Source organism: Dryobates pubescens, chromosome 12 (genome assembly GCF_014839835.1).
Source record: "Dryobates pubescens isolate bDryPub1 chromosome 12, bDryPub1.pri, whole genome shotgun sequence".
NCBI classification, from domain to species: Eukaryota; Metazoa; Chordata; class Aves; order Piciformes; family Picidae; genus Dryobates; species Dryobates pubescens.
Genome location: NC_071623.1, coordinates 6510745 through 6526008, shown reverse-complemented (window position 1 = coordinate 6526008; position 15264 = coordinate 6510745). Strand labels below are relative to the sequence as shown.

The following is a 15264-nucleotide window of genomic DNA, read 5'->3' as shown; positions in this document are numbered from 1 at the left end:
ATATTCATGTGAAGGGGTTAGGATATCAGGACTCTTTATTCTTGTCAAAAGTAAACAGAAAAGGAACAGCTGCTTGTGTTTGTTGGAGTTTTTTTAGCTTATATTTTTCTTTCAGAGTCCAATTTTTCCTATGGTTCAAACCTCAGATCTCTCTCTCTCCTGTGTCTTAAATAACATAGCTTTCACTATTTTACTATTGAAACTAAACTAAATCTCCCTGTTCAAGCCAGTTCCCAAGCTTTCAGCTTTCAGTGCAGTAGTTACTAATTTGCTCCTTTTAAATCCTTTTAAGTTACTAATTTGCTCCTTTTAACTTCTGAGCTCTGGAATGAAATGCTGACTAACCTCAGTATAGTTTTATTTTCCTTGTAGAAATCCTGTGGGTGCCTTGCTTTGCTGTAGCATGGGAGTCACTTGAGCCATCAGAAAGGAACAGCTTCTTAATTCCTTTAAATCATTTGTTTTCCACACAGGGGGCAAAAAAAAAATTCATTAGGAGATTTAATTTTGGCAATGAGAATAAAGGTGAATTCTTGGCTGTGTTGTTCTTCTGCCCATGGATAAAAGTACATGAGGTATAATTTATTGGGGTTTTTTTAATTGATCTTTTCAGCTTTTCAAACAGAAGGGAAGCTCTATCTTATTTTGGATTTTCTCAGGGGAGGAGACTTGTTTACACGTTTATCCAAAGAGGTAAGCCTTTTGCAATTTCAAACTTGTCTAATGGTTACATTTGACTGTAGATTCAGCAAGTCAGAGAATGGGGTAGGAGTTGGAAGGGACCTATGGAGATCATCTAGTCCAGCCCCTCCTCCAAAGGAGGAGCACCTAGGGCAGGCCACACAGGAACGTGCCCAGGTGTGTTTTGAATGCTTCCAGAGAAGGAGTGTCCACAACCTCTCTGGGCAGCCTGCTCCAGGACTCTGGCACCCTCACAGTAAAGACATTTTTCCTCATGCCAAGGTGGAACTTCCTGTGCTCCAGTTTTTACATGTTGCCCCTTGTCTTATCCAAGTCTTATGAGGAGAGGCTGAGGGAGCTGGGATTGTTTAGCCTGGAGAAGAGGAGACTTGGGGCACCTTACCTCGCTCTACAACTGCCTGAAGGAAGTTGTAGTAAGGTGGGGGTCAGGCTCTTCTCCCAGGCAACTTCTGACAGGATGAGAGGGCATGGCCTGGAGCTCTGCCAGGGGAGGTTTAGGTTGGATGTCAGGAAGCACTACCTCATGGAAAAGGGGCATTAGATGCTGGAATGGGCTGCCCAGGGAGGTGGTAGAGTTTCCATTCCTGGAGGTGTTTAAGGAAAGATTGGATGTGGCACTTAGTGACATGGTCTGTGTGGTGGTGATAAGTCAGAGGCTGGACTTGATGATCTCGGAGGTCTATTCCAGCCTCAATAATTCTGTCCTATCATAGGGCACCACTGAAAAAAGACTGGCCCCTTCTTGATACCCAACCTTCAGATATGTATAAACATGAATAAAATCCCCTCTCAGTCTTCTGTGCTCCATGCTGCACAGCCCCATGTCTCTCAGCCTTTCCTCAGAAGATGTTCTAGTCTCTTAATCATCCTTGTAGCCGTCCACTGGACTCTTTCTACTATTTCCCTTTCTCCTTTGAACTGGGAAGCCCAGAACTGGACAGTCAGGGAAACACTAAGGGAGACTGTGACTGAGGTTTGTGTAGATGATTGCCTATGGGAGAGTCCAACTGAGGGCTATGTAGATGATTGCCTGTATTAGGAGAGTTTACTATTTAAATGAAGTTTTCACTGAATAAAACTTTGAATATCTTTTCATTTTAGATTGGTTAGGGTTTTTTTTTCCCCCCAAAGAAGTCACCTCATGAAAATGGTGGTGGTAATTTACATGTTTTTCTGCAAACAGGCTTAGACAAGCAGTCTTTTTGTGCTGCTCTTTACACCTCACAAAATCTTCTTCTGTTGCTCCTGTGTTTAAAGATGAGTCTCTTATGATCTTATTATGGTTTTAATACCCAGAATGGCATGTCAAGTAGATGACTTTTTTTTGTGATTTGCATATAAACACAAATTTACATTCTTTAAGAATATTTTCAAAGCCAGAATTGTATTCCACTTATTTTAGTAACTTTCCAAATATTAACCCTGCCTCTGTCATGCTGATTATATCTCTCTGTAGGTGATTCAAATAATGACTTTTACAATTTGAGTACCTCAAATTAAGTTGATTATAATGCACAGAATCAGAGAGTGTTAAGGGTTGGAAGGGAACTCAAAAGATCACCCAGTCTAGCCCCCCATGCCAGAACAGGATTACCTACAGTTGGTCACACAGGAACACATCCAGGTGGGTTTGGAAAGTCTCCAGAGAAGGAGACTCCACAACCTCTCTGGGCAGCCCGCTCCAGGGCTCTGTGCTTTTTTTCCCCCCTCACAGTGAAGAAGCTTTTCCTTATGTTCACATGGAATCTCCTCTGCTCCAGCTGGCACCCAGTGCCCCTTGCCCTATTATTGGACATCCCTGAACAGAGCCTGGCTCTGTCTTCCTGACACTGCCCTGCACATCTTTATAAACATGAATGAGGGCACCTTTCAGGCTCCTCTGCTCCTAGCTAAAGAGCCCCAGCTCCCTCAGCCTTTCCTCAGCAGGGAGATGTTCCACTCCCTTATTCATCTTTGTATGGTTATTGAGAGTAGAGTACAATGCATCTTGTGTATAGACATACAATAATTTCTCTTCTGACCATATAAAGGATTACATTTAATTCAGTGACACCATCTATTTCAAGTTTGTTTTGCCTCACAGATCAGTACAAAGTTCTTAGAACTCTAAAACAGATACTCTATTCTTAAAATTCATAGTACTCTCTTGATTCCAAAGCTGAAATGTGTATCACTTTCCTGATGATGTCTTATTGATCTTAAGCTACTCAGATTCTATCAGATTTAATATTTTAACATAAGAACAGGATGAGGGAAGTGATTCTGCTCTTGTGAAGACCCCACCCAGGACACTGCATCCAGTTCTGGTGCCCCCAGCATAAAAGGGACATGGAGCTGCTGCAGCACATCCAGAGGAGGGGCAGGAAGATGATCAGAGGGCTGCAGGGCCTCCCCTATGGGGACAGGCTGAGAGAGTTGGGGTTGTGCAGCATGGAGAAAAGAAGGCTCTGGGGAGATGTTAGAGCAGCCTTCCCGTACCTGAAGGGTACCTACAACAAAGCCAGAAAGGTATTTTTCACAAGGGCTTGCAGTGATGGGAAGAGAGGTAATAGAGTGAAGCTAGAGGAAAGCAGATTTAGACTGGAGAATAGGAAGAAATTCTTTAGAGTGAGGGCAGTGAGACACTGGAACAAGATGCCTGTAGAGGTCATGGATGCCCCCTCCCTGGAGCTGTTCAAGGCCAGGCTGGCTGAGGCCTTGAGCAACGTGGTCTAGTGGAAGGTGTCCCTGCTATGGCAGGGGGGTTGGAACTAGATGATGTTCAAGGTCCCTTCCAACCTAAACCATTCTGTGAGTCTGTGAAAGGAATATTCATTGTAGACACCTGAATCTAGGCTAGTTGCTCATAACTGACAAGTAAAATGGGAATCCTGGGTGCAATCAGTGTCATCCTCAATGTTATTTTAAAATAGAGCAGATGAGCTGTAGCCTAAAATTTCCTGCTTTTCCCCCCATTGACTACAAAGGAGAAAGTGATTAATTCAGAGCTAGATGTCTACACTGCAGATGTTCAATATTAAGAAAGATCAAGTGCATGCAATGTTTTTGGAGTACATAGCATGAGTGTGTGATCATTCTCATGAAATGTTTCAGAACTTGAGCTTTTAAATGTTCCTGGTAGAGGTTTACCTTCTGGAGTGTGGCTGTACTGAGTATTGGCTCTTCTGTAAAAGTGACATCAGCAACTTTTACAGTCTCTTTTACAAGCTCTGGTATCACTTGCTCTCTTTTAAACTAGTCAATTCTCAGAAGAATTTGTTTTGGTTCTTAATTATGTTTTCTGGATCACAGTGCTTGTCAGTATAATGGGGATAACGTGTTCATTTCATTGCCTCTACATAGGGATTAGTTTATATTCCTAGGAGAAAATGTAGGATTGCTATCTGAGATCTTCCTTGTGCTCTTTCCTTAGTTTGCTCTTTGATCTACCTTTTCTGCACTTACATCTCAGGCTGCACCATGGAGTTTTTATCACTGTTGTAACTTCTTTCTCATAGTACTTGGAGACTCTCTCCTCAAAACCAAGATGTCTCTCTGGCTTTGCAGATGAAATTCAGGCAGTTGGACTTGTTTAGTGCATTTGTTGTGTGGAAATGAAATTGTCACATCCAATCAGGAGGTAGTCGCATTCTTCAAATGCATCCCAAAAATTATCAGTCCCGCTACAGTCTATCTGTTTGTTCTCTTGTACTGTCATGGAATCACAGGAATGGGTTGGGTTGGGAGGGACCTCCAGAGGTCTTCTAGTCCAACCCCCCTGCAGTAAGCAGGGACATGCTCCACTGCATCACCTGGCTCAGAGCCTTGTCAAGTCTGACCTTGGAAGATCTCCAGGGATAGGGTTTTATCTGCCTCCCTGGGCAACCCGTTGCAGTGTTCCACCACCCTCATGGCACCAAACTTGTTCCTAACATCCAGTCTAAATCTGCTCTTCTCTCATTTCAAACCACTACCCCTCCTCCTGTCGCTGCAGGCCTTTGCAAACAGTCCCTCTGCAGCCTTCTTGTAGCCCCCTTCAGGTACTGGAAGGCTGTCTCTCCAGAGCCTTCTCTTCTCCAGGCGGAACAACCCCAGCTCCCTCAGCCTGTCCCCATAGCAGTGGTGTTCCTGCCCCCCCCCATTATCTTCATGGCCCTCCTCTGGACCCACTCCATCAGGTCTATTTCAGAGGCAAATAACCTCAGTTTTGCATAAAGAAATACACTGGCTTCTGAAGTTCTTTTTCAGGACTGTACTGTGAAATAGTATTGATGCTAAACTGCTAGGTTTTGTCTAATCAACACATTTGAATATGTAGGGGTTGTATAGAAGTTAATTCAAGTGTTATGAAGAACCATTCTGTATACTCACTGTTAACTATTGCTTAGTTGGCACTGGCAGAAGCTTTACAGACTTAACATGTAAAATCCATTGTTTTGCCTTTCCAGGTGATGTTCACAGAAGATGATGTTAAATTTTACCTGGCAGAACTAGCACTTGCTTTAGATCATCTACACAGTCTTGGAATAATATACCGGGACCTAAAACCAGAAAAGTAAGAGTCCTCTGTGGCAAATGCAGTGTGCTCAGTTGATTTCTCTAGCACTTCTACCTCTGCACTTCTCTTTCCAGCTGTCTTAATTCCAGCAATTTATTGCACAGCCTGAACAAGGAGGGAGGTGGGGGAAGCTTGTGGGCTCTTTCAATTCAAATGCTGCATTTCTCCTCCAGTAGTACAAGAGTTTCAGAGTGATGTGCCAGAATCCATGTCACTGTAATCCATGTTCCTTTCACTAAAAAGCATGCTGAAATATTGCTACCTTTCAGTTTCCAGGTGTTTTAGGGTGTGCCAAGAAGAGGTCTTCTTGGCCTCTTGCCTTTATCATTATTATAGAATTTCTGGATTAGAGATGAACTGTGAACAAATGTCTAACACAGAGTTGCATTTGAATGTGGTACAGGCTGGGGTCAGAGTGGCTGGAGAGCTGCCAAACAGAAAGGGACCTGGGGGTGCTGACTGACAGCTGCCTAAACATGAGCCAGCAGTGTGGCCAGGTGGCCAAGAGGGCCAATGGCATCTTGGCCTGCATCAGGAATAGTGTGGCCAGCAGGAGCAGGGAAGTCATTGTGCCCTGTACTCTGCATTGGTTAGGCTGCACCTTGAGTACTGTGTCCAGTTCTGGGCCCCTCAGTTTAGGAAGGACATCGAGACACTTGAACGTGTCCAGAGAAGGGCAACAAGGCTGGGGAGAGGCCTTGAGCACAGCCCTGTGAGGAGAGGCTGAGAGAGCTGGGATTGTTTAGCCTGGAGAAGAGGAGGCTCAGGGGAGACCTTATTGCTCTCTACAACTTCCTGAAGGGAGGTTGTAGCCAGGTGGGGGTTGGTCTCTTCTCCCAGGCAACCAGCACCAGAACAAGAGCACACAGTCTCAAGCTGCACCAGGGGAAGTTTAGGCTCAAGGTGAGGAGAAAGTTCTTCACTGAGAGAGTTGTTAGTCATTGGAATGTGCTGTCCAGGGAGGTGGTGGAGTCACCATCCCTGCAGGTGTTCAAGAGGGGATTGGACGTGGCACTTGGTGCCATGGTCTAGTCATGGGGTGGTGACAGGTTGGACTTGATGATCTTTGAGGTCTCTTCCAACCTTGCTGATACTGTGATACCTTTGCATTTGAAAGCCTAACAGCAAATTATATACATATTTTAATTTATTTTTTTTCAATGCTGATTTTAAAGTGCACTTCAGGAAGAGCAGAATGGAGTTTTAAATTTTGGAAGTTAAAATAGGAAAATTGTAAGTCACAGGCTCTCTTTAGTGTATTCATGATCACAGAAAAAACTAAGCTCGAAGGGACTGTTCAGATATGGTCTGAATATGTTAAGCCATTCAAATGACTGAACTCTGCCTCCTGTTTGTATCTTTCCTCCATTAATTTATTTGGTTTTTTTTTTAGTATTGGAAGATGAAAAGAAGAAAATGTCAATGCTATTATCTGGAACATTTGAGCCTTTCAGAAATAAATGTATGCTATAGTGTTTTTCTCCACCTGGAGGCCAATCTAAGTGACTGTAGAGTGTGTACATCTCCTCTGTTGTGTGATCAGATACTTAACACAGAATCATAGAATGGATTGGGTTGGAAGGGACCTCCAAAGGTCATCTAATCCGACCGCCCTGCAGTCAGCAGGGACATCCTTCACTAGATCAGGTTGCCCAGGGGCCTGTCAAGCCTCACCTTGAGTATCTCCAGGGATGGGGCCCCAACCACCTCCCTGGGCAACCTGTTCCAGTGCTCCACCACCCCATTGGTGCAGAACTTGTTCCCAAAAACCAATCTCAATCTACTCTCCTCTAATATTAAGCCATTGCCCCTGGTCCTGTCCCTGCAGGCCTGTGGAAACAGTCCCTCTGCAGCCTTCTTGTATCACAGTATAACTAAGGTTGGAAGAGACCCCAAGGATCATTGAGTCCAACCTGTCTCCACAGACCTCATGACTAGACCATGGCACCAAGTGCCATGTCCAATCTCCTCTTGAACACCTCCAGGGACGGTGACTCCACCACCTCCTGGGCAGCACATTCCAATGACGAACGACTCACTTGGTGAAGAACTTTCTCCTCACTTCGAGTCTAAACTTCCCCTGGCACAGCTTGAGACTGTGTCCCCTTGTTCTGGTGCTGGTTGTCTGGGAGAAGAGACCAACCCCTTCCTGGCTACAATCACCCTTCAGGTAGTTGTAGAGGGGCCTTGTGTAGGCCCCCTTCAGGTACTGGAAGGCTGCTCTTAGGTCTCCCCAGAGCCTTCTCTTCTCCAGGCTGAACAACCCCAGCTCCCCCAGCCTGTCCTCATAGCAGAGGAGTTCCAGCCCTTTGTGGCCCTCCCCTGGACCTGCTCTATCAGGTCCATGTCCTTTCCGTGTTGAGCGCTCCAGAGCTGGACACAGCTCTGCAGGTGAGGTCTCATCAGAGCAGAGTGAAGTGGCAGAGTTGCCTCTTTTGACCTGCTGGCCATGCTTCTGTTCATGCAGCCCAGGATGCCATTGGCTTTCTGGGCTGCAAGCACACACTGTTGGCTCATGCCCAGCTTCTCATCTGCCAGAAGCCTGAAGTCCTTCTCTGCAGGGCTGTTCTCAATTTCATCATCCCCCAGCCTGTATTGATACCTGGGATTGCCATGACCTAGGTTGCGCAGAACCTTTGCACTTTGCCTTATTGAACCTCATGAGATTCTCCTCAGCCACCTCTCCAGCCTGTCCAGGGCTCTCTGGATGCCACCCATCCTTCAGATTTATCAGCTGCACCACCTGATGTTATTTGAAGTGGCCAACACCCTTTGAAGGGTAATTAGAAATGAATCTCTATCTTGTATAACATGCAAACATACATTAAGACATTAATGTGTCTTGCTCAGTTAAAGAGAAATGGAACTCTCTCTATTTTTAACAATTGTGATAATGAGACATGCTACAGATGGCCAAAACTGAAAGTTCAAGATATGCTTATTATATTTCATCATCTTTAGAAAGACAAAAAGGAAGGAAAAGAAAATGTGCAGCTCCAAAGTATTCCTTCCTAATGATTCACTCTCATGCATGTTCAGTGCTGCTTCTCTTTGTGGATGCTGTTAATCCTTAAGAGTGATCAGTCCATTCCCTGAATCAACAGTTTAAATGATTTTAATTAACTAATTTTATTCTTTTCATTGTTTTTCAGCATCCTGCTTGATGAGGAAGGACATATCAAATTGACAGGTGAATAAGGGGGAATTGCAAGTCTGTTCACAATAAAAATCTTTGTCTTTTATTTCTTTGGTAAAGCATTATGGTAAAATAAATCATTTTCACTGGCAGGTAATCTTCCTGTGGAGCAAATACCATAATTAACTTTAAAAAAGTTAAATATATATAAACAGTTAAGATAACCGATTTCCAAGTATATCTCATGGACCTGTGATAATGCGGGGAGGGGAGGATTCTGTAATTCCCTTGTCTTGTCTTTGCATGTATCTCACTGAATCAGAATGGTTTGGATTGGAAGGGACCTCCAAAGCTCATCCAGTCCAACCCCCCTGCAGTCAGCAGGGACATCTCCACTAAATCAGGTTGCTCAGAGCCATGTTGAGCCTGACCTGGAATAGGTCCAGGGATGGGGCCTCAATTATCTCCCTGGGCAACCTGTTGCAGCATTCCAGCACCCTCGTGGCAAAGAACTTGTTCCTCACATCCAAGCTAAATTTTCTCTCATTTCAAACCATTGTCCCTCATCCTATCACTGCAGGCCTTTGGAAGCAGTCCATTTCAGCCTTCTTGTAGCCCCTTTCAGGTACTGGAAGGTTGCTCTTAGGTCTCCCTGGAGACTTCTCCAGGCTGACCAACCCCAGCTCCCTCAGCCTGTCCCCATAGTGGAGTTTCTCCAGTCCTCTGACCATCTTTGTGACCTTCCTCTGGACCAGCTCCATCAGGTCCATATCCTTCCTGTGCTAAGGGCTGCAGAGGTAGATGATGTACTCCAGGTGAGGTCTCACCAGCGCAGAGTAAACAAACCATAAAATTGTCAGAACTGGAAGGGACCTAAATGATCATCCAGTTCCAACCCCCTGCCATGGCCAGGGACACCTCACACTGGATCAGGTTGTTCACAGCCACATCTATCCTGGCCTTAAAGATGTCCAGTCTTACAAGCATCACATTGCACACAAATGGGTTTTTAAATAAATAAATAGGTAGATAGAATTTTCCATTTAGAACTTGTTGTTTTGGTTTTTTTTCTTCCAGACTTTGGCTTAAGTAAAGAATCAATTGATCATGAAAAAAAGGCCTACTCTTTCTGTGGGACTGTGGAATATATGGCGCCAGAAGTCGTTAACAGGCGAGGCCATACGCAGAGTGCAGACTGGTGGTCTTTTGGTGTTCTAATGGTAGGTTTCTGGTCAATATAAATGATAGCAAAACTGTGTTGTGTGAGGCGGGGTGAAACAAATCACACTCTTAAGGTGAGCTTGAGGTGGATTCTAACTACCAAAAAAAGTCTTAAATGACCTGAAATCAGTAACAATACCACAGAGTTTGGATCGAGAAAGTGGTCACATCAACACCGACTATTTGACCTAATTATGTTATTGAATTGAAATCTCCTGCATCTGTTGTAGCTTGAATGTTACAGAAGCTAGTACTGAGGGATGTAGGAAGATGCAAGGCTGAGAAGATCCAAATTTTAAATCCTAATTTATTGTCCAGTGGAAAAACCATGAGTGATAGCTTTAGAATTAGTCTCCAGTGTCATTACAGCTTAGTGGAATAATGACAGATGTTGCTTTTGCACATCAAAATAACCCAAGTGACACTGGTCTGAAATGGGATATAGTTGTACACTTCCTTATGGTGTTTCTGCTAGGAGTTAACTTACGTGAAGTAGAAGGATCAGGAAAAAAAAGTCTCAGATATGGTTTGGAAAAGACAAATAGTTTGTTTGGTGCTTAAGGCTCACTGAATGGCTTTTAATCTATAATCTTTGGGGTGCATTTTCAACTTAAAGATGAAATAATTGTATTTATAAGGAGAATGGTTTGGTTTCTTACTGCTTCTGCTGCCTATGACTGTAACAGTACAACCATTGTGTGCTTTGTAGTACAAGAAAGACTCTGGTGTCTGAAAATGTCATCCTGTCACCTTCTAATCATCTAGAATGCTGTTGTGATCTGAAAACTGACTATGTAAAAGTAGCACCTGATAACTAGGCTTCCTCCAGCCAGGTGCACACAATCCCTCACCACTGCAGACTTGAGCAGTAGGACCACAGTGACTTACACGATAAGTACAGCGGGGTGGCAGAATATTTGTTAACACAAACACAGTTAAACTTCAGCTTCACTTTAGAAAGCTGGAAACCATAATTAAATGCCTATAAAGTGGTAAGTTTAATTGCTGAAAGCTGTTGGGTGTGACTGGTGTAGCTTTCACAGCCTAAGTGCCCTGCATTTTAAACACTTTGGCTTCTACTCTGGATCCAAAAATACAACCTGAAAAAGCAAATGTTCAGTAATAGTTTATGCAACACAGTACAGTTTCCTCTAAGAGATATTTAATTGCATTTCTAGTTTGCATGGTCATTTTCATAAACAATCTCTTGATTAATTCATAATGAGAATCTGTGTTTGAGAATTCAAGTGGTTGCTGGTATAGTATGAGTATACAGTACCCAGACTGAACAGAAGTGATAGCATGAAAGTGGAGACTAGAAAGACATCTCAACAAATCATTTAGCCTCTCTCCTCCTGCTGCTAGGTACTAAATATTTCAACCATTCTTGTGAAGTATATTCCAATTTGTCCTTTAAAACAGGGACTGATTTAAGGGGTGCCAGGCATCTAAACACCGTTAAATAAAGGCTTCAGAAGCATAATGTATTTATTGAAGTCATCTCCTTGTGAAATAAAAGGGAATATCAATGTCAACCCTAAAGTTCTATTGGCCTGTGGATTTTACAGAATCACAGAATGTTAGGGGTTGGAAGGGGACCTTGAAAGATCATTTGGTCCAACCCCCCTGCCAGAGCAGGAGCACCTAGAGCAGATCACACAGGAACACAGCCACGTAGGTTTGGAATGTCTCCAGGAAAGGAGACTCCACAGCCTCTCTGAGCAGCCTGCTCCAGGATTCTGGCACCCTCACAAAGTTTTTCCTTCTGTTCCCATGGAACCTTCTCTGCTCCAGCTTGCCCCCAGTGCCCCTTGTCATGTCACTGGACATCCCTGAGCAGAGCCTGGCTCTGTTCTCCCCACACTGCCCTGCACATCTCTATCAACAGGCATGAGAGCAGCCCTCAGGCTCCTCTGCTTCAAGCTCCAAGCCCCAGCTCACTCAACTTTTCTTCACAGGGAGATGTTCCACTGCCTTCAGCAGCTCTGTGGCTCTGCAATGGACTCTCAAGCAGTACCCTGAGGCCCAGCTTTAACTGAGGAGCCCAGAACTGGATACAATAATCCAGATATGGCCTGCCCAGGGCAGAGTAGAGGAGGAGGAGGACCTGGAACGTATTTTGGGGAGGGAAGGCATGATCCTGCTTTGGCAGGGGGCTTGGACTCAAGGATCTCTAGATAATCTGAATCTGAATGATGTCTTCCAGCCCTTAACATTCTGTGATCGATTCTGTGACAAATAAGCTGAGTTGTTAATCTGAGTGTCTGTGCTGGTGACAAACATGAGCTTGGTGAGGAAACATTTTCTCTCAAGCAAGTGCAAAGCCTGCAGCCCTACAAATTCACTACAAGAAAAGTTTTTTCCCCCAAGTGCAATCTCTGAGGATTATTCTCTAAAGTCTAAACAAACAAAAGCTGATTTTGATCTATTGTTGCAGTTGTGGCTTATCCCTCTCCCATCTTCACGATGATGGTCATAAAGGTTAGGTAGGGATTTTTCATCTTGGCCTTATTACATTTAAAAGCTTTCAGATATTATGGAAAAATAATGTTTAATAATAAAATAATATTTAATAATAAGGTTTATTATTATTCTGTTTGTTTATTACTATTGTTTAAGAATAAAATTATATTTAACAAAGAAATTGCATTTAATATTAGTAAAATAAATATTGATAAAATAATGTTTAGTAATAAAATAGAGCTAATAAACTCACATTTAATAAGGTTATATTTAAACATTTTAATAAAAATAATATTAATGAAATGTAAGAAATTATCAAGTACTATTCAATAACAATTGCTTAATAACTAAATATTTGATAGTAAAACATATTTAATAGTAACCTGTTATTTCCTAATGAATTAATAGGCAAGGTGAATGTATTTAATAATAATAATATATTATTCAATAACTATATATTCAGAAACAAAAATAATCTATAATAGTAAAACATGTAGTAAGGAAATAATATATAATAATTACTATTTAATCATGAAGTAATATTCAGTGGCAATATATGTAATACCCATATATTATATGGCTGTTATACATATGATATATAATATATATATTTAATAGTAAAACCATTCAATAACTATGTATTTAATAACAAAAATAATATGTGATAGTGAAATGTGCAATGATGGCATAATATTTAATAATAACTATTTAATAATGAAGTGATATTCCATGGCAGTATGTTTAATAACTGAATAGTATTTGATGGTGAAACATTTCATAATGACATAATATTTAATGATAAATACAACATTTAGAGTTAAAAGTACCTAGCAGTAGTGAAGAGGTAGCAGCTATTATTCTCTGTATGCTTTATGGGGTAGTAAGACATGAAAAATTCTATTTTAATTTAAAAAAGGGGGTTTAAGGATGCTGTTAGTGCAACTTTATGCTCTTATTGTAGGGCTAAGAACAGTGCAACCACAGATTCCTCATTCAAGTTACCCATGCTCATTTTTAGTGCTTAGAAGGCTGAGTGCTTGAGTCGTACTCCAAAAAAGGGGAACGTGAGGATACCTTGTGTCAGGATGACCTAATCCGTTAGTTAGAGTGTTCCTTCATAATTAGTTTCATTTTTCTGACTTCCAAGTTCGTGCTATGAAATTTCATGGGGCTAAATTGTTTTGCAAGCCATAAACCAAAAATCAGGACTTCTGCCCCAGAGTGAGTGTTGGCTGCTGTGACTGCTGCCGGAGTGCTTTCGCTGCCTGGTTTAGATCTGGTATCCCTGCAGTGTCCTGCAGCCCAACAGCAGCACCTTTGCCTTTCTCTCTTTTTACTCAGTCGCTTTCAGAACAGATCAGTATTTTCACAATGTGTGTTGCCTGCTGGCAGGCACTGTAAAATGTGCATGCACACGCTGTGGAGGTCTCTTCTGTGTTCCTTCAGGCTTTATTTCCGCTGTACGCATACAGTAACCACTTCTCATCATGCATGTCTCTGTCCACCGACTAACCTCCTTCTCCTTTCCAGTGAAGGCTGTGTACATGCCAAGTATAAGAAAAAAAAAAAAAAAAAGAAAAAAGTCATAATAAAAACAGGACTTCTTAAATGATCTCTGCATGAGGATAAATCATCACTAACTTTTAAAATGGGAAGCTTTTTCCCCACTCCCCACTCTTCTTGAGAACTACGACATGGCTGTATAGCCGAAAGTCTTCCCAGAAGCAAAAGTTTTAGGCAGAAGTGAAACACAGAACATTCTAGTCTAAATTGTGTGGAGAGAAGCATGGAAAGCGAGGTGTCCCCAGAGGAGAGTATTTTGCAGCTGTAACAATGGCGAAGGCCGCTCTCGGTGTTCACAGGAGTTCACATGGTACAATGAGAAGTTGTTTTGCACAGACTTGCTTGTTAGCATGCATGAGTTTTGGAAGGTTAAGATGCTGCTAAAGTAGTTTTGTCAAAAATTTAGATTATTTTTTTGTCCAGGTAATGTAATTGATGAAAGTTTTACTCTATACAGTTTGAAATGCTCACTGGTACTCTACCTTTCCAAGGGAAAGACAGAAAAGAAACCATGACTATGATTCTCAAGTGAGTACACTCTTATTTATATATCTCATCAGGTATTCTACAGGGATGCCCTCCGGGCTGCAATATCTAATTTCTACTCTTCCCTCATTTCCAAAGGTACTGGTAAATCCTCACTCCCTATTCCATACTATTAATTCCCTTTGCCACCTATCTAATTTGCCTTTCTATTCTTCCCCCATACTAGGTGCAAAGAATTTCATAGCAGCTCTCTAAATCTGTAATAATAACTTCTCCAACCATATGATCTTTCCCATCTTATTTCCATAATATTCTTAACCTTTCTTATCCTTTTTGATAACCTGTGCATTTTTTACTTTTTTTTTGGTCTGTCTCAGGGCTTTTTTGTTGTTGGTTTTTGGGGTTGGGTGGTTTTGGTTGTTTGGGGTTTTTTTTGGGGGGGAGAAAGTATTTTTCTCTCCTTATCCTTTTCTATCTTAACAACTCATCACCCAACTTCTTTATATTACTAGTGTTGACCACAACTTGCTTCCCAAACACTTCCCCTATATGCAAAAGTGCATCCTCCCTTGTGTACTTTGCTATGACTCTGCCCAAGCTCCAATTTTCCCCTTTGCTATTTCCAGTGTGGATTTTGCATTGACTCTGTTGTGGAGATTGCTTTCCTTCATGCAGTTAACATTCTTGATTTTGTTAACGAAGGCCTGGTTTAGTGTTTTTTTTTCCACCCCCTTGCTGATCCCCTACACATTCTCTGAACTACTACAACCCATGACACCACTGTCCCACTTTTTTTTTTTGTCCCCTACCACTGTGCAAACAACTGCTTCCTCGTATCATAGTTCCACTTCTCTGTTTCCCTCCACTTTTTACTAATACCTTTTTTTCCTCCCCCCCCCCCCCCCCCCCCCCCCCCGGAAGCTCATAAAACTGTTTTGTTTTCTGCTTCATTGTTTATCATTGTTCTTATCTCTGTTACTGCTTGTCTATCCATATATTGAAGCCAGCATTTCTTTTGCACCAGCAACCTCTTACTGAAAGTAGAAAAATATGATTTCATATATTTAAGCAATTGGAATTTGAACATCACTAGTAAACAAACTCATTCTTTTTCCTTGCTTTTGCATACATGTTAATCTCTGCCCTTCCCCCCATC

The 15264-nt window shown here is 42.2% G+C and overlaps 1 protein-coding gene across 2 annotated transcripts in view; it reads left to right on the top strand.

The window, feature by feature from the left end:
- Nucleotides 1-15264, top strand: part of RPS6KA3 (ribosomal protein S6 kinase A3) — an 85959-nt gene that overhangs the window by 44997 nt on the left and 25698 nt on the right. For both annotated transcript variants that reach the window (XM_054165856.1, XM_054165855.1), the window contains exons 6-10: nt 614-693; nt 5130-5236; nt 8392-8429; nt 9453-9595; nt 14080-14150. In XM_054165856.1, coding sequence (XP_054021831.1) covers nt 614-693; nt 5130-5236; nt 8392-8429; nt 9453-9595; nt 14080-14150 — 439 coding nt within the window. The remainder of the gene's footprint in view (nt 1-613; nt 694-5129; nt 5237-8391; nt 8430-9452; nt 9596-14079; nt 14151-15264) is intronic.